General features: G+C 39.4%; 1 protein-coding gene across 3 annotated transcripts in view; it reads right to left on the bottom strand.

The window, feature by feature from the left end:
* TTN (titin) overlaps positions 1-24,187 on the bottom strand; it is a 282,606-nt gene that overhangs the window by 90,583 nt on the left and 167,836 nt on the right. For all 3 annotated transcript variants that reach the window (XM_059166916.1, XM_059166913.1, XM_059166914.1), the window contains 34 exons: positions 23,444-23,494; positions 22,507-22,908; positions 22,052-22,330; positions 21,520-21,795; positions 21,231-21,370; positions 20,811-20,937; positions 20,452-20,715; positions 19,282-19,548; positions 18,882-19,145; positions 18,654-18,793; positions 18,362-18,488; positions 17,972-18,238; positions 17,601-17,867; positions 16,486-16,752; positions 16,255-16,394; positions 15,696-15,822; positions 14,758-14,900; positions 9,447-9,570; positions 8,662-8,928; positions 6,778-6,875; positions 5,952-6,120; positions 5,587-5,853; positions 5,220-5,486; positions 4,853-5,131; positions 4,355-4,763; positions 4,123-4,247; positions 3,755-4,021; positions 2,749-3,018; positions 2,357-2,659; positions 1,971-2,273; positions 1,524-1,711; positions 1,321-1,435; positions 930-1,214; positions 679-830 (listed from right to left, as the gene is read on the bottom strand). In XM_059166916.1, the coding sequence (XP_059022899.1) occupies positions 679-830; positions 930-1,214; positions 1,321-1,435; positions 1,524-1,711; positions 1,971-2,273; positions 2,357-2,659; positions 2,749-3,018; positions 3,755-4,021; positions 4,123-4,247; positions 4,355-4,763; positions 4,853-5,131; positions 5,220-5,486; positions 5,587-5,853; positions 5,952-6,120; positions 6,778-6,875; positions 8,662-8,928; positions 9,447-9,570; positions 14,758-14,900; positions 15,696-15,822; positions 16,255-16,394; positions 16,486-16,752; positions 17,601-17,867; positions 17,972-18,238; positions 18,362-18,488; positions 18,654-18,793; positions 18,882-19,145; positions 19,282-19,548; positions 20,452-20,715; positions 20,811-20,937; positions 21,231-21,370; positions 21,520-21,795; positions 22,052-22,330; positions 22,507-22,908; positions 23,444-23,494 (7,436 nt within the window). The remainder of the gene's footprint in view (positions 1-678; positions 831-929; positions 1,215-1,320; positions 1,436-1,523; positions 1,712-1,970; positions 2,274-2,356; positions 2,660-2,748; positions 3,019-3,754; positions 4,022-4,122; positions 4,248-4,354; positions 4,764-4,852; positions 5,132-5,219; positions 5,487-5,586; positions 5,854-5,951; positions 6,121-6,777; positions 6,876-8,661; positions 8,929-9,446; positions 9,571-14,757; positions 14,901-15,695; positions 15,823-16,254; positions 16,395-16,485; positions 16,753-17,600; positions 17,868-17,971; positions 18,239-18,361; positions 18,489-18,653; positions 18,794-18,881; positions 19,146-19,281; positions 19,549-20,451; positions 20,716-20,810; positions 20,938-21,230; positions 21,371-21,519; positions 21,796-22,051; positions 22,331-22,506; positions 22,909-23,443; positions 23,495-24,187) is intronic.

Raw genomic sequence — 24,187 nt, 5'->3', positions numbered from 1 at the left:
ATGATTTTAAAGATTTTTTTTTTAAATTTTTTAATTAGAGAATGCTTGTGAGAGAATGAGCAGGGGCAGGGGCAGAGGGAAAGGGAAAAGCAGACTTCCTGCTGAGCAGGGGCCACCCCCCTCCCCAACAATGCTGGGCTTGATCCCAGTGCCCTGGGATCATGACCTGAGCTGAAGACAGATTGCTTAACTGACTGAGCCACGTAGGTGCCCCTAGAAATATGGTTTTAAATCAAGGTAAAAAACAATACTGAGTATTGAGTAAGTAATAGTAACAAACTGAGGAGGAAAAAAAAGGGTAGATTGGGCCAATTAGGATAATCTAGTAGCATGAGAAGTCTGACCACCAGGGAGTCATGTGCTTAGTGTCCTTAGAATGGCTTATAGCTTAATAGGCCATATTGGGTACTTATCAGGTATGAAATGAAAAGGTTAAGTTTTATTTTTTCATGAACTTAGTAGAAAATTTGGTAAGGCATAAAATAAGGCAATTATACCAAACCTTGGTTGAACTACCTCATTAAGTTTGTGGTTCATTTTTTTTTTTTTTTTTTTGTATTTGTGGTTCATTTTTAGCAAGGCAAAGGGAAACCATATAAACTTTTCATGGCATCCCAGCATGCTGGGCTTTCCCCAACTCTTTTTTCTGGAGATGGCTCATTGCTGCTCAAAACTCACTTTAGTCCATGTTTTCCGGCTGACTTCTCGCTTTTCAACAACATATCCTGTTAGTGGACTTCCTCCATCATCATCTGGTGGTTCCCAAGTCAAATGTACCGAGTCTCTGGTTATGTCACTAAATTTCAGCTCTTTGGGAGCACTTGGGCGAGCTGAGAAAATGTAGTCAGAAATCAATATAGGTAATAGCTTGAACCAGTATGTGTTAATACTGTCAAGTCACCTTATATAACAAAAGTTTAGGTACTTACCAATTACATTGACATCAATTTCCCCAGAAATTGCTTTCACACGATTTTCTAATTTCAGTGTATAAATGCCCTTGTCTGGACGTTCACTTGGAGAAATGACAAGTTCAGCATAGGCAGATAAGGTTTTAATTTTCACACGGTCCCCTGCTTCTAGTACTTTATCTCCAAAAGACCAGGTTGCACTTGGCCTTGGATAGCCTGTACTTGGAACCAGGATCGTGATAGGATGCGGGATAATAACTTCCAGACCATCTTTGAATGCACTTAAATCCATTGTTGGTTCAACTACCAAGAAGAAAAATTAATGAGTTTCTAGTACTATATTTAAGGCCCTGGTACCCTGAAGTAGCTACATGCTATTCCCAAATCTAAAAACAGAATATCCACTTACCAAATGCATCATCAGCAGTAAGAGGACCAAGAATTTCAGATGGATCTGAAACACCAGCTTCATTTTCTGCAGACACTCGGTATAAATATTTATCTCCTTTTTGTAATCCAGTAACCTGAAGTAATGAATCAGCAGTTGTAAAAACATGTGCATTTAAGTCCATGATCATACACCAAATGTTTTTACAGATGCAAATTCCCTACCTTGTAAGTCAGTTCAGGGACAAGTCTCTTATTGCAACGAATCCAATTATCTTTTCCTTCTTCACATCGCTCAATTATATAACCCAATATTGGGCTTCCTCCATCTTTCAGAGGAGGCTCCCATGTAAGTTGAACTGACGACTGAGTCTGATCTGAGGAATTTAGGTTCACAGGAGGACTTGGTCTCTCTGGAATGGAAGAAAGAGTTGGAGCACACCATTTAATTCAGTGACAATTTATTAAGATAATGTATAATCATTTCTATTATCCCCATTATCCCTATTATCAGGTTTATTGAATTTACTGAATTAAGTAGGCACAGTCTAGATTTCTGTGATTTTGTTCATGTCTTTCTGATGTCCTACCTTCTCATTAACTTTATTTTAATTAATAGGCCTAATTTCTAGATTTCATGGAGTAATTATTTCCTTTTTTTGATGGGCTTACCAATTGGATCAGCAACTTTGACAAAGGGTGTGGCTGCACTTGGTTTCCCAACTCCAATTCGATTTTGGGCTCTGACCCGGAAACTGTACTCCTGTCCTTCCACCACATCGGTGACAGTTGCAGACAGGTCTTCAGCTCTCACTGTCATAGCAGTGTCCCATCTGATAGAAGTCTTATCTCTTAATTCAATAACGTAGTTTGTAATCACAGCTCCTCCATCATACTCTGGTGGCTCCCATGTCAGTGAGACCCCAAATCTATTTATATCAGTGATGGCTACGTTCAAAGGAGGGCCGGGAACATCTAAGAAGAAAACATGGCTTTAGGTTAAATCAGGGATAAAAGCAAAGATAAGCTCGTTTGCAATTTACTTAAAAACTTCTTACCATATTTACTCCTTGCTTCCACAGGATTGTCAGTTTCTACTGGTTCACCAGTGCCAACTCTGTTCCTTGCACTGACCCGGAACAGGTACTCAACTCCACCTTTTTGTAGTCCAGTGACAGTAAACTCACAACTGTCCGCACGATCCGTGGCCAAAACCCACGTCTTCCTTTTGATGTCCCGTCTTTCAACAACATAACCTATGATTTTGCTTCCACCATCAGTTAATGGCTCTTCCCAGCTGAGGCTTACTTCACCATCAAATGTTTCCGTCACTTCCAAGTTACGTACTGGCCCTGGAACATCTGAAATTCACGTATGAAAATTTTTTTACTGTGTTACCATGCTTTTGGTTGTGCTTTGCCAATCAAGTCCAAGTGATGCAAGGGCTTACCAATAACTTTTAAATTGATGAATCCTTCTGCTTTTCCATGTTTGTTCTGAAGCACAATTTTATACCTTCCTTTGTCTCCTTTCTTAGCTTCTAAAATTCTGAAAGAAGTTTGTTCAGCTGTAGTATCAACAGTTTTTGAAGACAGAGGTTCATTTTCTTTAAACCACTCAGCTTCTGCTTTAGGGTAGGCATCATAGGGCACCACCATTGTCAGAGGCTGGCCAACGTCAACCACAAGATCTTGGTCACCTGTCTTGATTTTAGGTGCAGCTGGTGAGAAAAAGAACATGTGAATGCTTCTGAGTTATGCATTACAGTCTAGCTATACCACAGCTTCTTTGCTATATATTTGTTAGCAAATATTGGTTACATAACCTTGGAAGTATATCACAATAACTTTAGAGCAGAGAGGGCATCTTTGCAAATTGTCAGACTTGAGAACAGAGGATTAAGGCTGATATAAAACTGTAAAATCTCCCTTCTTTGCCAAAAATAATAATGGAGAACTAAATATAGAACAAAACATATTTGTTTGTTTTTATAAAGTAGGCATGTCTTAGTTCAAGATAAACCAAACAGAATTTTATGTACAAGGGAAACTGGCTTTTTCAGAATGACAACCCATAAGGATGTCTTGGAAGCTTGAGTCAGGATGAGAACAGACCTAAGACGGTCCAGAGGGGTTTGGAAAATAGAAGAGACCAGAGCTTTCTCTGGGTCGAGGTTTTTGGGGATGAATTTCAGGGCAATATGTTACTTCTAGGAAATAATGAACAGCTACCATGTGCCAGCACCTGTTCAAGGTTCTAACACATAAAGAAGAAGCTATCAATGACCTCTTATTCAGGACACTTTGTGGTAAGAGACATTAGAATAGTTAGACGTGGGTAGAGCCTAGCAGAAATAAAAGGTTTCACAAGCATTATCTAATTAATTGTGAAATCTGAAACTTACAGAGTATCTGTGATATTGTAAGGATAACTGAACACAAAAGAAAGGGATTTACCTGCCAGTTCTAGCTTAGCTCTGGCTTCTTTGTCTTTGGCAATAAATCTGTATTCACCCTGGTCACGAGGTTGAATATTACAAATCTGTAGCCTGTGTACCTTTCCTTCACTCATCATCTGGTGTTTGTCACCCTGAACAATGACCATGTTATTTCTTAACCACTGTACTTCCACCTTATCTTTGTTGAGCTCAGCCAAAAAGACAACATCGGCACCAGGGGCTTCCAGAATATCCTGGGGAGGCCTGATGATCTCAACAGGGATTTCTGAAAAGAAAATATAAAATGAATACTAACGTTTGCACTTGAGTTAACGACCTTTAAAGGCTGGTACTAATATTAAAATTGTCCTTGCACTCAGTACGTACCTTCCACAAAAAGTCTGGCTCGAGATTTTCTGTCTTCTACTCCACAAGCATATTCACATTCATCATCCAGCCTGCAGTCTTTTATAATGAGTCTATGTATCTTTCCATCTTTTTCAAATTTGTATCTGAGAGAAGAGATTGAATTATTGCTTATTGCTCAGCCTAATGATCACTGAGTCGTCACACATGTACAGGTAGTTCCAGAAACAGAACTTAAGAGGCTCTCACTTACTTTTTGCCTTCTTTGATTTCTCTCCCATTTCTGTACCATTTCACATTTGCCTTCTCTCTGGAGAGCTGGCAGGAGAAGACCGCATCATCAAACTCAGTGACTGTCTGGTCTTCTAAGGGCTCTACAAATTCCGTCGGGGCTTCTATGATCAGAAGCTCAGCAACAGATTTATCTTGTCCAGCCGTGACCATGTATTCACCCTCATCTGGGAAGCCACAGTCTTTAATGATTAGAGAGTGCTTATATTTATCAATTCTGTATGAAACACGGTTGTCTAAAGGCACCTCTTCTCCATTTCTGGTCCACTTCAGGGTTACGTTGAGGCGATTCACCTTGCACCAGAATGTGACAGTTTTCTTCTCCATTGTTTCAATATCTTTAAGAGGCTCAATAATCTTCAGGTCTTCCTCTGTTGTAAAGGAGAAAATGTTGACTTTAACTGTGTTCAGAGTAGATACTGATTTAAAAACTATTGTTGATACTACATAAGTGACTTACCTTCTACTATCAGATTAGCAGCACTCTTAACATTTTCACCTCTGTGATTGGTCAGAGACACACTGTAATTGGCTTGATCATCTAATCGTGCATCTCTAATTCTGAGTGTGTAGACCAGGTCTTTTTGCAGAATGATGTATTTTGAACTATCAAATATGGCCTCTTCATTTCTGAACCATTTGGCTTTGGCACCTTCTGTATTGACTTCACAGTTGAAGACGACTTCTTGTTGTTCCTTTACACGAGTGTCCTTTAGAGGAACTATGATCCTGAGTTTTTCTGAAAGCAACCGACAATTCTTAGAGTATGAAGAAGGACCGACATAGAGGCAACTGGAAGCAAACCCAAGAAGCTAAAACCAACTTACCAATTACTGTCAAGTGAGCTGCTGCTCTCGCGGCTCCAACCATGACTACGTAAGTGCCCATATCTTGTAATGTGGCATCTTTCACAACCAGGATCCTCTTTTTGCCATCAGCAATAATGTCATATTTGTCTCCTGATTCAAGTGTCTTATCATCCCTCTTCCACTGGACTTCAAAGCTTTCCTTTGATATAGTGCAGACAAATTCAGCCTTTTCTCCTTCAAGTATTTCAAGGTTCTGAGGCTTTGAGAGAAATTCAGCAGCGAGTTCTGGAAAGAAGAAGTTGCAAGGTATTAAAAACTTCAGCTTCTGTTCCTTATATGCATCAAGTATGAATTCTTAAAATATGATTTATTGTAATTTTCCTACCGTGGACTTTGACTTTGCCATCAGTTCGAGAACTTGGGAGTCGGCAGTTGTAGCTGCCGGCATCCTCAAGGTGAGCGTTCTGAATGATTAGGATTCTCTTTCGTCCTTCGGTAAGGATTTCGTATCTTCCTGTTTCAATGATCTCTTCATCCCCTTTGTACCAAACCACTTCTGCTCCAGGCTTGGAGACTTCACAAACCAGTTTTATAGTGTCTCCTTCATTAACTTCAATGTTGCCAAGATTTTTTGTAAAGACAGCTTCTTCTTCTGCAAGAATAACAACAACAACAACAACATTGAGTTCAACTGAAAATTATTTTTTTCCCCAAAACATATACTTCTGCAAAGAAAGACTTCACCCTTACCCAGTACGGTCAGCATGCCAGAAGTTCTTGCTGTCCTTACTTCACAGGAATACTCTGCTTCATCATCCAGTAGACATTTGTTGATGACAAGAATGCGCACGGCTCCCTTAGATATGATGTCATACTTTTTGCCCTTTTTGATTTCAGCACCATCTTTAAACCACTGAACCTATATTTGCGATACATAGACACTTTTCTCAGTTTTCTTATTGTTCCTTCACCTATGTGTCCTTAAGAGGAATTAGGATTCTGAGTTTTTTTTTTTTTTTTAAACAACCAACAGGACTATGGTGTGAAGCAGAACCAGAGTGATAAATACAAATATAACCTAGACCCAAAAGGGCAAGAACAAACTCCTTCCATTATTGTTAAGTTAGCTGCTGTGATGCTGCTACCAGTTGTTAAAGATAATGGGATCATATATGAGAGCCATAGAGAGGGCTTTAGGTATCATGTAGACTAAGTCCTTTGTTTTTGGATGTGTAAACTGAGACAGCTGATTTGCCAATGGTAGTTAATGAAACACATGAAATTATAGATATTTGTTCTCAGCCTAAGAACACAGCAATTTCATATGGCCCAAACCAATAATATCTGAATCTCTTGATTGTAAGTCCATTGGTTTTCAAGTGATAGTTAATGAATAATACTACAAGGAGAATAATGGGATCAAGTATGCATTTCACACCAAAGTAATAATCTTTAATCTGAAGCAAAGTGATACTCAGATCTGATTCACTTTCCCTTTTTTTTTTCCTGTTTTGTCTGGGCCAAAAGTGAACAGAGGTATCTGACAACACAAGACAGCAATCATACAGTCACAGACCTTAGCATTTTCTCGGGAAATTTCACACTCAAACCGAGCCATTTCTTTTTCTTTAACTTGAAGATCGGTGAGTGGTCTTAAGAATTCCACATGAGGAGCTGTAAGAGAAGGTCGTCAGAATTCAAAATGAGGTTTCTAGTAATTTACTCTGACATTTGCTGTCAGAGTACTCTTTGTACAAAGTAACAATTTACTCTGGCCCTTTGCAGGGCCTTTCCATCTTAACAGGCTACAACAGACTTTGAAAGCACTTAGAGCTGCCATTCACATATGATGCTTTTTTTTTTTTTTTAAACACATCTCTGTAGGTTTCATAAAACTATGTGGCATACTGTATGTCCAATAGATTACATATCTGTATCTACAACCTATCAATGATCAACAAGGTTCTCCTGAATGATGGCCAGAAGGAAAATTCTCTTTGATACTCCTCCAGAGAAGGAAAGTTCTCTTTGATACTGCTCCAGAAATCAGACCATTTCCTGATACTGTCACAGGAAACACCAGTAGCAAAGAAACATTATTTTATTTAAGGCAGGCTACATAATAATCTTGGAGAAATTAGCAGAATTCAGTGATAATGCAGCTTGAAGTGCTATAACCAGTCTTGTCTATGGCTGAGAGGCAATTGAAATCACACATGCTTAGCTTTTTTCTTTCTCTCTTTTTTTTTAATCAGCTTCAAAGATGTCACACATAAGTCAGACATCTATTAGTGCAACAAAGCAATGTGTTTTGTATGGGTGGGTGATTTGTTGTTGTTTTTTATATATCTCTCATTTCATTTATTTCCAGAATTAAGTCAGCCGATGGGTAGGATCAGAAGGCTGCCCCCTTGTCCTTCCTCCTTTTAGGGCTCCTTGTGAGTCCTTCCCAGGATGATCGTTCTTGATCAGTGAAACTCTGGGACACAAATGCTGGCCAGTGGAATCGAAGATATGCTCATGGTGGCTGAGCTTTCCTGGTGTGGCAGCAAAGGAGATGACAAAGGGAAGAAGGAGACCCAAGAAGCTTCTCTCATTTGCTAAAAGCAGAGTGCCCACAAAGAAGAAAGAATAAAACAGTACAAGACACATGGGAGCACAATCAAAGCCACTATTTTGTAGCTGTTGACAGATGGGAAGCAACTAAACCAAACAGCAGCTATTGCACAAAAATACACACTGGAAAATGTTATCACTGGACAAATGAATGAGGAAGAAAAGAGCTAGCACGTGACATTTAGAAACAAGATGTATTTTTCACCAAACGAAACGGTAATGCTAAACATTAGCATTAGCGTTCTCTTCATTCACAGGATCCAAGAATCCAGGCTTCGCTCCACCTTATTTTCCCTTCTTATTTTCAGAGATAGCCTTGTGTAAGCGGGCTTTATCATACTACAGCGGACTGGAGTGTGATCCCATTCAAACTGAAATTTCATGCTCATTTTCTAGCTGTTCCTGACACCTGAGAATTCATTTCTTTCCAAGTGGAAATTGTTTTCCTTTCTTTCTTTCCTCTTTTTTTTTCCCCCTTTTTAAAAATCATGATTCCTTTTTTGTCTCTCTCATTCAATTTGTCCTTATCTGTCTCAGGATATTCCTAGGGTAGCTTTACGGCTCTAAACAAAGAGCACCTCTGCTCACTGATCAGAAGCATAGTGAAAGGGATCAATGTGTCCTTATCAGACCAGATGTAGTGGAACAGCTTTTCTTTCCTTTTCCTTCTTTTCTTTTTTTTTTTAAACACATAAAGGATCAGGTTGTGTCAGTATTGATATTGTAAGTTGCCAAGAAAGCAGTTAGGCCAAGAAGGGCATGCAAACGGTGTCAGGGTTTGTTGTTGTTGTTGCTGTTATCAAAGAGTTGCAAATGAAAAGTCCCATGTAAGAAGAATACTTACGCACGACATTCAGGTTACAGGAAGTCTTAAAATCCTTAGCGTCACAAGTGTATGTTTTAATATCCTCTGGGGTACAGCCGTGTATAATAAGTTTTCTGACCCTGCCATCAGCCACAATTTCATACTTCTTGCTTTTGAGAATTTCTGTCCCATTTTTGAACCATTTCACCTTAGCATTTTCTCTGGATACTTCACACTCAAGGACGGCGGTGGCTTCTTCTTCAACTGTCTGGTCCTCAAGAGGCTTAGTGAACTCAACAGGGGGTTCTGAAAGAATCACACTAATTAGGCAAGGTAGTTTTCCTTTCCTTCTCCAAGAGTCTGAGCACCTCCTTAACTTTCTTCTGAGACTGCCAGGGTTTTTTTCTGTTTTTAAATTGCTTTTGTAAGTCTTGATTCCATTTGGATGCTTTCCTCTAATAATGATATTTCATCATTATTGATACATACAGAGGAAAGGTGTTTTAAACCATACGAAACATCGAGGACATAGTAGCGGAGCGTCAGTTAATAACGCAGTAGTTACCCAGTTTGATAATAATTCTTCCTCCAGCCATTTATTGAAAGCAACATAAACAGGGGGGACAGGAAGAGAAAGTAAAATATATTCTACTTCATTTTGACTTTTTTTTTTTAATAGTCTGTGAACTATTTTGTTAGGCCAAAAAAGTAAAATTCGAATACTTGGTGGATTTTAATGATCTATGGTACTCCTCATAATTGAGAGTTGATGTTATTTATGAATCTCTGCATTACACGTTTTTAAAAATAAGCCTTGTAATTACCTTTCACGAAAAGGTTGGCATGAGTTTTGAAATCTTTTGCTCTTAGTTGGACTTCTCCAGCATCTTCTAACTTTACATCCCTCAGAGTAAGTGTATGAACTTTTCCTTCTGAACGTGGGACCACCTAATTTTTTTAGGAAAAAGAAAAAAAAAGCACAGTTTAAGACTATATGAAACAGCAATTCAATACATACGTAGGTACATTTAATTCACTTAGGTAAATAATTTGAAACATTTCTTTCCAAGTTGTTTTATAAGCATATATGTATATATATAGAGAGAGAGAGAGCACACATGCCTTTGAAAATGATTTTAACCAGTTGTTTGGAATCTTCTAAGGGAATTTTAGGCTTTCCTATTTATCCTTATATAATTATTAAGTGGCCTTTTATGTTGAAATGCCTAGGTGAATTTCTATTTATACTTCTGAATATATATATTTACATAGATAAATATTTTCTTCCATTCTGCTACTGAGTTTATATATATGATAGAACTTGGAAAAGCTAAATCATGAAAGGAAGGAAAAAATTACTGGATACAGAAAGCTGCAATATTGTGATCTTAGACTATCAAGACAAATGCTACCATCACTGTTAATATTTGGGTGAGGAATTCTTGTTGTAAATGCAACCTTAGGTGGTTTGAAGAGGCAGTCTGTAGAATAATGAATTGTCCAAAGGAATACACCTCATTGGTGTGGGCTGCCATTACGTCCCATAATTGTGGCTTGCACAATTATAAATCAGCCTACAGACAGGGCCGTCTTCACAGTAGTAACGCTGAGATGACAAGGGCTGCTTCTAGTTTGCCCATAGAAAAGTCTGCGAGATGCTGTGCCCTGTCATTGAGATCGGTTTTACACTACTTAAGAGTTCATTTAGATGAAATATAATGTGAAAGTTATTACCAGTGAAATTTATTATTCTGGTGTGAAGGAAGAGGTCAAGAATAAAGTTTCATATGAAGATTTTTCTTAATTAAGTCATGGCTATATTTAATATAACAACCTAAATAACTGAGAAAGGTCGAAAACACAATAAGGGAATACAAACAGATAGGAGAAGGTAATTAAGATGTCCTGCATCACAGTTACTTATTCAACATGATGCTTGAATGGGAAAAAAATTTGTTTTTGTAATGATGTTTCCAAATAAATTTTGGACTGTGAATTCAGGCTCTTCTTTTAAAGTATTTCAGATTCCAACCCATCCACAGAAATAGCTTATGGATTTACACATTGTTTTATCATTTAAATTCCTCTGAGGCTGCTCCAGACTATTCTGTTACCAAGAATTTGTCTCAGAACACAGTGGTTCTTGGTAAATAGCTCATTTACAATGTACCTTGACTATGTTAAAAAAGGAAAAACTAAGCTGAATTTTGTGGTGGTTTATGTTTGTAAGGATAACGTTAACGGATTATCCTTTTAACATATTGTTAATCTATCATGGGTGCATATTGCTGTAATATGTGACTGATATGTAATATGTGACCAAGCTGTTAAAGTTTAAATTCATAATTATTAAAGGCCAATTAAGACTAAACTGTGCTTTCTCAGACTGATGGCCAAAGGAAAAAAAGTTTTCTCTAAAATTTTCTTTTTTTATTTCCTATTATAATCCCTGTATTTGTTTGATTGCTGTAGTTCTGGAGGCTAAACATTTTGTAAACTGAATTGAAAGGCCTGAATTAAATTGGTGTTAGAAAGTTTGTTATGAGGGGCGCCTGGGTGGCTCAGTGGGTTAAAGCCTCTGCCTTTGGCTCAGGTCATGATCTCAGGGTCCTGGGATCAAGCCATGCATCGGGTTCTCTGTTCAGCGGGGAGCCTGCTTCCTCTCCTCTCTCTGCTTGCCTCTCTGCCTACTTGTGATCTCTGTCTGTCAAATAAATAAAATCTTAAAAAAAGAAAGAAAGTTTGTTATGATAGCTTTAAAGAAAGCCAGCAAAATGTAATAAAATGATTTTACTACTTCACAGTTATATGTAAGTTTATTTATTTATTTATTTATTTTTGTGAGGGAGATTGAGAGAACATGAGTGTGGTGGGGCAGAAGGAGAGAGATAAGCAGACTCCCTACTGAGCAGAGAGCCCAATCCCAGGACTCAGATCATGACCTGAGCTGAAGCAGATGCTTAAACAACTGAGCCACTTAGGTGCCTCTCTTTAAGTTCTTTTAAAAAAGAGACATAAAAGTAATACAAGAACAAGTTCACAAACAGCTAAACTGTTTCATATTTTAGATGGCTAAAGTAAAGAATTAAAATTCTTGTGCCAAAACAGACCCAAGGAGGACCCAAAGAATTATAGTAAGGTGATCTTTTTTATTCCTGGAAAGAAGTTTAGTGACCATATATACATACATACATATATATACATATTTAAATAAAATGTGGATACATTTTTATGAATCTACATTTCAAATTAAAATAGTAGCATAGCATTTCTTACATTAGAAATAATGAGACAGGAGAGCTCCTCAAACTCAACACACACAAAACAGACAATCATATAAAAAAATGGGCAGAAGATATAAACAGACACTTCTCCAATGAAGACATACAAATGGCTATCAGACACATGAAAAAATGTTCATCATCACTAGCCATCAGGGAGATTCAAATTAAAACCACATTGAGATACCACCTTACACCAGTTAGAATGGCCAAAATTAGCAAGACAGGAAACAACATGTGTTGGAGGGGATGTGGAGAAAGGGGAACCCTCTTCCACTGTTGGTGAGAATGCAAGTTGGTGCAGCCACTTGGAGAACAATGTGGAGATTCCTCAAGAAATTAAAAATAGAGCTTCCCTATCACCCTGCAATTGCACTACTGGGTATTTACCCCAAAGATACAGATTTAGTGAAAAGAAGGGCCATCTGTACCCCAATGTTTATAGCAGCAATGGCTGTGGTCGTCAAACTGTGGAAAGAACCAAGATGCCCTTCAACGGACGAATGGTTAAAGAAGATGTGATCCATATACACTATGGAGTATTATGCCTCCTTCAGAAAGGATGAATACCCAACTTTTGTAGCAACATGGATGGGACTGGAAGAGATTATGCTGAGTGAAATAAGTCAAGCAGAGAGAGTCAATTATCATATGGTTTCACTTATTTGTGGAGCATAACAAATAGCATGGAGGACAAGGGGAGATGGAGAGGAAAAAGGAGTTGAAGGAAATTGGAAGGGGAGGTGAACCATGAGAGACAATGGACTCTGGAAAACAATCTGAGGGTTTTGAAGGGGCAGGGGGTGGGAAGTTGGGGGAACCAGGTGGTGGGTATTAGGGCACAGATTGCATGGAACTCTGGGTGTGGTATAAAAACAATGAATACTGTTACACTGAAAAGAAATAAAAAATTAAAAAAAAAAAACAATGAGACTGATCTTTTAATTAAAAAAAAGCTCTTAATTTGATCAAAAGATTCTCAATAGCAAAAGAATAATATAGTCCTTAAGCAGTGTTCCTCTATTGAAATCATGAGTTTAAAAACGTCCAAAGGATCAGCCAGTTCTCTGCATTTGGACATGAAAGCAATGAAGCCACACTTCACAGGACAAATGTACATTTCAAAAAAAAAAAAAAAAAGCAAACTTGAAGGTGGAGATGCCTCTATCACCCAGTTGAGTATTTATTTATTTATTTATTTATTCATTTATTTTTTTAAAGATTTTATTTATTTATTTGACAGAGAGAGATCACAAGTAGGCAGAGAGAGAGGAGAAAGCAGGCTCCCTGCTGAGCAGAGAGCCTGATGCGGGACTCGATCCCAGGACCCTGAGATCATGACCTGAGCCGAAGGCAGCGGCTTAACCCACTGAGCCACCCAGGCGCCCCCAGTTGAGTATTTAGAATACCTTGCTGCAGGGAATGTGTCCTCACATGTAGCTTAATTCTCATGCTGCCATTTCAATGCACAGTGGCTTTTTCTGTCCTTGACAAAAGAGGAGACTGATTGGCTCTTACTATCTGTGTAGCAGGCAGACTGTCTGCTACTGAATTCCCCTTTAACTGCACGGTAGAAAACTCTTTTTTTTTTTGTTCAAAGGCGTTTGCCTTCCTATTAATTACTTCACTCAGCTTTATGGCTCTTTGTTACCTGGATCCCTTTTAACATTTATTCCTTCACCTCTTAAGTTTGATTTGTATTGAAGCTTTGATGCCATCTTCGATATGATTTTTTTAAACTGAAAAAAAAGTCCTAGAATAATGTACCGCCCTTTATTTCCAACCCATGTTGGACATTCTCTGTAGGTTTTATTCCAAGAATTCAAAATTAATGGAGAATTATAAAGATAATTTAAACATACAGACTGCTGTGGGGGGCAGAACAGATAGCTCAGTTTAGGGAAATTATGTTTTGGGTCTATCTGAATGGTCATTTCAGTTTTTACTTATTGCTAACATTTTAGCATAGAAGAGTGAACACTGAGATGTGGTTATTTCCTCCATCTTTTTTTTTTTTTTTTTTTTTTTTTTTAGGATTTTATTTATTTATTTGACAGAGAGAGAGATCACAAGTAGGCAGATAGGCAGGCAGAGAGAGAGGAGGAAGCAGGCTCCCCGCTGAGCAGAGAGCCCATGTGGGGCTCTATCCCAGGACCCTGAGATCATGACCTGAGCCAAAGGCAGAGGCTTAACCCACTGAACCACCCAGGAGCCCCTATTTCCTCCAACTTAATGTATATTTGCACACACATGTGGATAACCTCAGAGCCCTCCTTGTCACAACTGTCAGCTGCACTGTAAATAGTCCACTTGGCATTCCAGAATTTGCACAGCTCAAAGCACTTGAGGGTTAAAAATAGCTTTGGAGAAATGCTTGAAGAGCAAATCTGCCCAGAAGTTATCTCAACTACTTGATCAACTGCCTGAAATGGAATTTCCATCTTCTCTCCTTAATCCTCTTATATGCAGAACACTAGAGAGCATGGAGAAAATCAGTCACAAAACTTAATGTGGGCTGTGGTTACAAGGCATCTGATCAGAAGGCCTTTTTGATCCCTCCTGTCTTCCAGTTAATCAAACAAACTATCACTGATAGCTAATGAGAGTTTGCCTTTTCCTCAAAAAACAAAAAACCTTATCACACTTCAAATTTTTATTTCCACTTCAATAAAAATACCATCAGGTTAAGTCCAACAAAGATGTGATAAATATGCTTTCTAATTTCAACAGAAATCAGGCTAGAGTAGGGCAGGGGAAGGGCAAGGTTTAAGAAGGGCCATTAGAAAGAACAAAGAACAAGGAACATACTGGTGGAGATGGAGAGCGTGAGAGCAACCACACGCCTGCTTTTTACCTTATCGCTGGGCTCGAGTTTCTTCCCTTTGAGATACCATTCCACGGGGATATCCTCGTAAGAGAGCTCACAGTCGAAGGTGGCTGTCTCCCCTGCGGTCACCGTGACATCCTTCAGCGGCCTCAGAAGACCAATGACTCGTGCTTTGCGAGAAGAAGAAAACATCTCAGGATCACTCATTTTGTAATTCCAAAAGAATGAATACACTTAGTTATTAATCTTCATGGTTGCTCTCTTCAAGAAGGAAAGAGCTGCAGGACTGGCCACCGTTTTAACTCTCATGTGAATGTGGCCCCTTGGTGCCGAGAAGGGGAGAGCTGGTGGCTGGAGGGTGGGTATTTGTAGGGGCCCTGCCGTTGTGATGCACGAGGTCAGCAAGAAATCTGCGCTGCATCTGTCTCTCTGCCAGGCATCAAGTTCCTCTTGCTACATGTGGTATGTGACTTCCAAAATAACTAAGACTGTGATTGGGAGAGGACAGGGGCCCCGCGATCACATAGCCTGTCCATATCCATCAAACACTTCGCACCTTCCAAAAATGTTAGCCCAAGCACCCCGCCTCCCTTCTTGAGTCCGAGTGCCCACACAGCTGAGTTTTTCTATAGTGCTATCATTACAGGCATCGAGGGATGGGGTCTTTTTGAGTGCTCACTTAGATCCTCGTGGTATGCATTACTGCTCTGAATGGAAAAAGCACATAGCAGGAGAATATGACTTGCTTAAGTTTCTTTTGTTCCAAAGGCCGGCAAGGTCAGGGAAATTTCCAAAACTTTGGAATTTGAACCTTTGTGTGTAGTAGGTCAAAGAAGTAAATACAAGAAAGCCAGTTTCTGGACCTAAATAATGTTTTATAATTAATTAAATAAATCCAATTACTGTTAAGTTCATTTTCTGCAAGAGCACATCCTTTCTTTTCACTAGGAACACGTCCAACTTACGTTTCACTCGGAGGTGGGCACTAGATTTCACGTTGGCAGCTTGGAAATCCACCCCGCCAGTCTGATCCAGGCGGCAGTTGTGCAAAATCAGGAAGTGCATTTTACCTTCTTCCTTGATCTCACAATCCTGTGCCAATGGAGAAAAAAAGGTTTCATAGGAAACAATCTTTGGTATTTTTTCCAAGGCCATCCTAGCTTAATGAAAGGAATGTCACAAATAACTAGGCGAGGAAATTTGATAGAGTTTTGAGCTCTTTTTCATGAAATAAAGGTGGCAGGTACTATCAGGAAAGCAAGACATAGTCTGTCTGTATAATTTGGAACCAACTAGCAGCATCACAGGATATCTGCTACCTTATACCAGTACGCCAGATCAAAAGGAAGGCAAGCGTGCCTGTCTGTGCACAGTTGTAGATCCTAGTGTCTCTCTTTGGCCTGAGGTCTGATAGAGAACCTGATATCACATTTTAAATGCCCTGCACACACTCTGACTTTTTGCCTATCCTTTTTTATGTCACACAGCTCCTCTAGTTGTTGACAAGTTCAGAAATAGCCTCACAGGTGTCTGGAGTAGTGGCTCTCCCTTGAGTTTCCAGTTGGCATGGATATCCTCCTCTGAGATTTCGGTTTCAAAGCGGGCCGTCTCAGTCTCCATCACCTCCACGCTGTGCAGAGGCCGCACCAGCTTGATCTCCCGATCTAGAAAAGGGAACGGGTGGCATGGGTCGTTAGCCTCTGGCAGAAAAAAACCCAGCAGCTTCAAGACTGGAGCTCACAGGAGTCTCCTCACCTTCAATGTTAAGCTTTCCTGAGGTCTTATCTGTCCCACAGTCACAGGTATACTGTCCAATATCTGGTTTCAAGGCTTTCTTTAAGATGAGTATGCGCTTCTTGCCGTCTGCCTTAATGACAACATTTTTGGATGGCTCTATTTCCTTCCCATCCTTAAACCATTTCACCGGCGCATCTGCTTTGCTAATTTCACACTGTAGAACCACTTCATCTTTCTCTACACCAGTGTAATCTTGAAGCTTTCCAGTAAAGTATGGATCTCCCTCTGCAAGTGAAGTATAAGTGAAAACGTCTCATTAACCACCAAGAAAATGCAATCCCTCAGAAAGTTCAAGAGGCAGCTTGCAGTGTTCTGGGCATACTTTAAAATGATACCAAGCTTTTTCTTATTTAACATGTTCATGTTCAGAAGTTCTCTGCATGTTAGAAAGGAAATCAGGGCATGTGATTTATCAAGAACTAATCCATCTATCTTACATTTTGAAGTATGTTATTGACAGTAGTTTGAAAGACACTATGAAATTTAGCTTCAAATATACTGACGTGTTCTTTCATGACTCAGCTAAATTTCAAATTCCTTAGCAAATTATGTCTACCTTTAAGCTTTAAGATTCACATTATTAGTTTTTCTTATATCAATATTTTGCCATTAATAATTTCTATATAGGTTAGACTTCATATGTAATCTGCTTGATATTAAGGGGTCAAGAAAAATAATGACTTTGATGAATGTAACTTCTGTGTTTCTTCTCTTAAAAGAAGTTTGAAAACACTTTCCTAAAATCAGTTTGATAAAGTGGGGAGAAAGGAAGTATTTATAACCTTAAACATGACAGAGCTCAATAATTAAGAGTTTTATTTCTGATCTGAACTGGCTGTTTTGTGAGCTTGAGTCTTCATGACATGAAAGTCTTCATATTTTTAGGTAAAAAAATTTTATGAAGATGACTGATAACACATGTGAGAGTTTCTCAAGGACAGGGACTGCTTCCATGCACAATAACCCTTGAAAGACTATCTTATACAATAGAGATTCCATAAATTTTTGCTGAGTTTAATGCAATAAATAGAAAAAAACCAAAAAACCAAAAAACAAACAAAAAAAACACCTACCGAGCACAGTGAGTTTAGCTTCTGAACTTAGCCCCATAGCTTCCACTCTAATTTGAGAGGTATCATCTATAGAGAGGTCCCTGAATGTGATGGAATGAGTCTTTCCTTCATCGTCCATCCAGACCGACCTGCTGGTGTGCAGGCGCTGGTCGTTCTTGAACCACTTAACCCGGATGTTGTCGTGGGAGAGCTCCACAGTGAACACAGCACTCTCCCTCTCCTTGGCTGTTACATCCTTGAGTGGGGTGAGGAATTTGAGTCGAATTCCTAACCAGAAAAGAAAACCTCATTAATTCCCACCCTTCAGGAGGAATTACAAAAAGAAAAAAAAAAAAATTTAAAATGTGGTCTCTTTCATAAAGAATATTTACCTTCAATGATCAATTTGGCACTTGTATGTTTATCTTCAGCTTCAAACATGTATTTTCCTTCATCTTCAAAAGCAGCTGCCTTGATCACCAGGGAATGTTTAGTGCCGTCCTTTATAAGCTCAACTTTGTCATCACCCATGATTTCCTGGGTTCCTTTCAGCCAACGGAATGTTTTGGGCTCCCTGGACACCTCACACTCAAACTTAGCCTCATCTTTCTCAAAGACTTTAACGTCACTGAGAGGCGTGATGAAGATGAGTGGCAGTTCTGCAAAGAGAGGATGGGGTGGGTAAGGCCAGATTATGCTTCCATTCATGACCCCCGGTCAGCTCAGGGCCTCGAAGTTTTGCAGAGAAAATAACAAAAGGGTGTCTGACAGGCAGCGCATACCTTTCACTTTCAGATTGGCTGCAGATTTGGCATTGGCGGCCTGGAAGGAGACCTCCCCTGTCATATCCAGCTGGCAGTTATAAAGGACCAGAATATGCTTCTTCCCATCTTCAATGATCTCACAGTCCTATTTGGAGTGAGAGGTAGAAGGACAGAGCAAGAAGAACGTCACTATTATAACTGGTGATCCTTACCAATCATCAAGACATTTTAGACCCGAAGCCTGTCTTTTTTTTTAACCCCTAACAACTAAGCAAGCCCCTGACTGTGTGATCGGATGATCTTGACTTACAGGAGAAGCAGTTAAAGGCTCTCCTTTTAACTTCCACTGGCCATGAACATCTGGTTCAGAAAGTTCAATTTCAAAGCGAGCTGTTTCACCCACAAACAATTCTACTCCGTATAGAGGTTTTTCCACTTTTATTAGTCGAGCTGGAAGTACACAGAGTTTCGTTAGGATGACTGAACACATATACTGTGTGCGTAGAGAGGGTGAGATGAAAAATTCACAGCAACTCACCCTCAACGTTAAGATTTGCTTTTGTCTGGTCGGTGCCACAGTCACACATGTATTCGCCTTTATCTTTAAGCTCTGCCTTCTTGATTTTTAGGATGCGGCGCAGCCCATCTGTCTTGATAGAGTGTTTTGTTGATGGTACAATCTCTTCACCATCTTTGAACCATCTCACTGGCACGTCTTTGCTTACTTCACACTTCAGTATAATCTCATCCTTCTCGACTCCAGTTTTGTCGTGTAATTTCACAGTGAAGTAGGGATCGGCCTCTGGAAAAGCCAGACAGCAGATCATCAGGAGAATGTGAAGATTAAAGTTTACTGGAATCACAAGTGGTAAAATACTCAACGACCACGCCCTCGCTATCCCCAAACAGGCTACCCAGTCCTCATTGGTCATGTTTACCTAAGACCTTCAGGTTTGCGGTGGAGCTCAGGTTCTTAACTTGAGCCTTTATCTGGGATATATCATCCAGGGTCACTTCTCTCATTTCCAGTTTGTGAGTCTTGCCCTCAGAGGAGATGAGTACGGTTCTGCTCGTGTGGAGTTTGGCATCATTTTTGAACCAGACTACATGCATTTTTTCATGAGAAAGCTCACAAACGAAAGTTGCTGTTTCGCCTTCTTTCACCGTTTGGTCTTCGAGAGGCGATATGAATTTCAGCCGTATACCTGCAGTGTTCAGTGTGGAGAATGTGCTTAGAAACACAGTTTACCTTCAGAAATAGTCTGCTCTAATCTGCCAACGTCAAAAGGATCCATTTCACACAGCATTTATTTATTCACCTTTTCAAATGTATCTATCCTCCATTAAAATAAGGGGGAGGGTTTCTTTTGGTGACCAAGTGACAGTAAAATTATGGTGCCCACTGTCACTTATCCCTATTAGACCTTGGTGTCTGTGGCATAAACCTTGAGAGTTGACTTTTCTCTCTGTAATTCAAGTACTCGACCTCAGCTTTGACTGCTAAGCACCCACCTCAGAGATGGCCGTCTTGAGTGAACACAATACCAGCCACAGACTAGAGCAGCAGCCGGCTTGGGCCCCTCCCCACCATGCCCCACAAAAGGTTCCTCTGTTTCTGAGACCTTGGCTGATTTTGAAGACTGACCACTCAGACAGCTTGTTTTGTTTTGTTTTTCCTTCCCTTAATTTAACTTCCTGCTGTTATGTTTTAAATTCACCAACAAAGAGTGAGCCCATAAAACCATAGACCCCTACCCTCAACCTCAATAAAAGCAGAACCCAAGCCTGCTCTCTATCCCTCGCCCCATCCTCCAAAAACAAAAAACAAAATAGAACAAACACCCAAACCCCAAACCAAAAACCCTAACTCTGTGGCCCCACTGGTGCTGTGTAATTTCCAGGTCCTGTAGGTAATAAACCTGTCTCTTTCACTGTTTCCTGATGGTTACGATGAGGGCATCTTGCAATCATAGTAAGAACCACAAGGGCTGGTCCAGCCACAGCATTGGTTGACAGGCTGGGAATGGCACACAGCATTCTGTCTTTATAGTCATGTGTTTATGTGCTTACATGGGGGCATACTACGGCCAGATCTCATCAGCTCCTACCTGTAACAAATAATTGTGCTGAGCTCTTCTTGCCCTCTACCTCAGCAGTATAGACTCCTTCGTCATCGAACTGAGAATCATTGATAACAAGAATGTGTTTCTTTCCATCAGCAATGATATCAAACTTATCAGATGCCTTGATTATGTCAGGTCCTTTAGACCATATCACATTTGCCTCTCGAGTGAGGACACATTCAAATCGAGCTTGTCGCCTTTCTGGAACAGTGACGTCCTTCAGGGGCACAGCAAAGTCAAGTTCGATTTCTGAAAATCAAACGTTAAGAATGAGGTTTCCAGAATGCACAGGGCTGTGAAATGAAGTCGAGTCCTCCCCACGTATTCTATAATCCCATACGTACCTTTTACTGTCAGAATGGCAGTGGTAAATGCATTAAGTGCCTGGTAAAGGACTTCCCCAGCTTGGTCCAGTTTGACTTTGTGCAAAGTTAGGAAGCGTTTTCCACCTTCTGCTTTGATTTCACAGGTCTGAAAAATAATGGTCTTGGTTAGCGTTTGAATGAGATAAGTTCCAGTGAGGAGAAATGTTTCCCATTTATCCATGTACCCATGTCTACAGATGTCCTAAAAATTACGACTAATGAAAGTGAGTAAAAATGTCTAGTCATAAAATATTTAAACGCAAAGAGTGCATCAAAATTCTTCCCCTCTTTGAGACTAGAATCCTCAAAGAACTCCATTGTCATATTGGAACATCAAACTGAAGACAGACTAATATGGATATTTTGTGTGACCTACGACTTAAATGGGAAATGACTCACAGGTGAGGGCCGAAGAAGCTCCCCCTTCAGTTTCCACTCTCCAGGAATGTCTGCCTCTGAGATTTCTGCATCAAAGCTTGCGCTTTCTTTCTCATAAATGGTAACATCCTCTATGGGTTTAAGCAATTCAACTTCACGCTCTGTATTGGTCAGGGATAAAAAAATCACAATGCTTTAAACGATCTAACAACATTTTGCTTTCTTTCCTTTTTTTTTTTTTTTGTATGTTATTTTGCCTTATTCACACACAAAGTTATCTTTTAGAATATAAGCAAAGACTTTTTTTTACCTCCGAGTGTCAGCTTTGCCGGGTATCTTTTCCCTTCAATCTCCACCGCGTATTCATCGATATCATCTGGTGTAGCATTCTTCACTTTGAGGAATAACTGTTTTCCATCTCTTACTATCTCAGTCTTATCATTTGGTTCCAGCGGGATTTCATCATATCCTTTGAACCACTTAACATTTGGAGTTTCCTTTGCTATCACACAGGAGAAAACAGCTGTCCCCTTTGGTTTCACGTGCTGATCTCGGATAGGTTTTACCAGCCAGTCTCTGATGACTTCTGCATGAAAACGAGGTCAGAAAAAAATAGTCATGACCTGAACAAGTAACAAAAATAACTTCCTTAGTAAATTTCAGAACTTTAAAAAAAAATTCTTAAAACTGGATATAATTAACTTGCTATGATGGTTGATATTCCTCCATCTTAGATAAGGTCCGAGTCTGGGAAATAGAATTCTCTCTTCAGTTTTGTCAATATTATAAGAAGTACTAGTAAGTATAACAAGCAGAACATAATTTCCCAGACAAGTACTAACCTACTACTTTGACACAGGATGAACATTCCAGGTTGTTGGCATTTTCCACAGTAACCGTGTAGGTTCCAGCATCGAAGTCATCTGCATCATTGATGGTCAGGGCTCGCAACAGGCCGATGACGCCGGGCACAATTTTTCCAGGTTTCTCCACCACAATCTTCCCATCCTTTCTCCAGACCACGTCGCGCTCTTTGTTTAATTCACAGCTCAAGTACAGTGGCTGTCCTTTGACCACTGTGACTTCCTCTTCAAGTGTTTTTACGAAACGCACAGGAAGTTCTGTGGAGAATTTCAGTATTAAAGATCTGCAAACACTTCAATCTACATACTATCTCTTCAATGATTTAAAAAAACACTTGGAAATGAGATGTTTGGGCTCAAGTTACAAATAGTTGCTAATGAGGTGTGTTGTGTTAAAGTTTAATAGGGGTCGTATTTGGCAGGCTGGAAATTACCTTCTACAACAAGTTTAGCCGTGGAGGTCTTCTCCTTGTTTCCCAAACGTAAAACACAGGTGTATTCACCAGCATCGGAAAGCTGGACATCCATGATATGCAGCTTTCTGTCTTTCCCATCTGCAATGAATCTATGCTTTGGGCTCTCACGGATGTTGCTACCATCTTTCATCCAGCTTGTAATTGCAGTGGAGGGGGAGACTAAACATTCAAAGATGGCAGAAGACCCCACTGACTCTGCTTCAGTCAAGACAATGTCTTTGATTTCCTTCACAAACTTGAGGGGCACAGCCTTTAGCTGGTAAGTGAATGGGGCTTCATCAGGAGGCTTCTCTCCACCACTTCCTGGTCTTAGCTTTTTCCTTTCAGCTTCTATTGGTGAAGGAGTCTTTTTGGCGACACCTAATTCAAAAGAAAGTTAAATGTTGATTTAGCATTTTCCTAAGGGCCAAAAGCGCACACTTGGCTGCCTGCTGGATCAAACCAGTGATAGAGCAACTGAAAGACAAGAACAGAAAATTAAAGATGAGGCAGTTGAAAAGCCAATTGAATTTATACTGCCTTCTTCAGACAGAAAAGTGAGAAAGCACAAGGAATCCATGAATAAGAAATGTTCTTCATTTTCTCAAGTTTTAAACCAGAATATAAAATGTCCCACTTAAGGTCTAATTACTTTAGACCGTATAAATATCATGTATATGAGGACAAAGCTAAGAATTTATAGGGTTCATTATGCTAAAATATAGTTGGTTATACATAATACCCACTTGGATAATACTAGAGGTCTATTACTTGAACTACCAGAAGACATATTAGTTTTATCAGAATCAACTAGGAATGATAAAGATTGTTATAAATTTTGAAACTTTCCCCCCCTTGAATGTGAAGTTGTCCAGAGTGAATGGTTATAATTTAGGAGCAGAGAAATGACTCTTACCTTTGATGGGACCTTTCGGCTTGGCAGCCTCCTCTTTAGGTGCTTTGGCTTCTGAAATAAAAAGAAAACTCAGCATTTAAACAATTTTTAGACCTATTTTATGCTTGGTAGTAAACCAGGAGGGGTGAGTCATATTCTTTATTATAAATATTAATGCATGAAGAGAAATTGGCTTTACTTGTGTGGCTTTCATGGAGAATACTTTGCTATTTGCAAGAAGGCATATTTTGTTCAGTCTCATTCTGGTCAATGATGTGACAAAGCTAAATCACCAACATATTTAGGATTAAAAAATTGCTTTCAGCAAATGCCTTTATTCTTCTTCTATTTTTAGTCTTTCCCTTTTTTATTGTAGTAAAATAAACCTACCATAAAATTTATCATTTTGACCATCCTAAAGTATACAATTCAGTGGCATTAAGTACACTCACAGTTTGCAATCATCAACACTACCCATTTCCAGAACTTTTTCATTTTGTTAATATGCAGTCTTTTAAAAAAAAATATGACAAATGATTCTTACAGGGCACATAGGAAATTGGAATATCCATGGGCTGCCTGTATGCATGTCCTTAGAGGGTCTGTCTTCTGAGTCTTCATCAGCTTTGAACACATTCATTACTTAATTTCAAAAGCATATAAAGCAATGATGCTTTGAAGGAATGCATATTCCAGTCAAAACACAGTATGTACCCAGGGGTGAGAGATCAGGTTGGGAAAGGACATCAGAGGAAGAAAATTTAA

Source organism: Mustela lutreola, chromosome 3 (genome assembly GCF_030435805.1).
Source record: "Mustela lutreola isolate mMusLut2 chromosome 3, mMusLut2.pri, whole genome shotgun sequence".
Classification (NCBI taxonomy): Eukaryota; Metazoa; Chordata; class Mammalia; order Carnivora; family Mustelidae; genus Mustela; species Mustela lutreola.
Note: the sequence above shows the minus strand (reverse complement) of the source record. Positions and strands in the feature narration are given on the sequence as shown.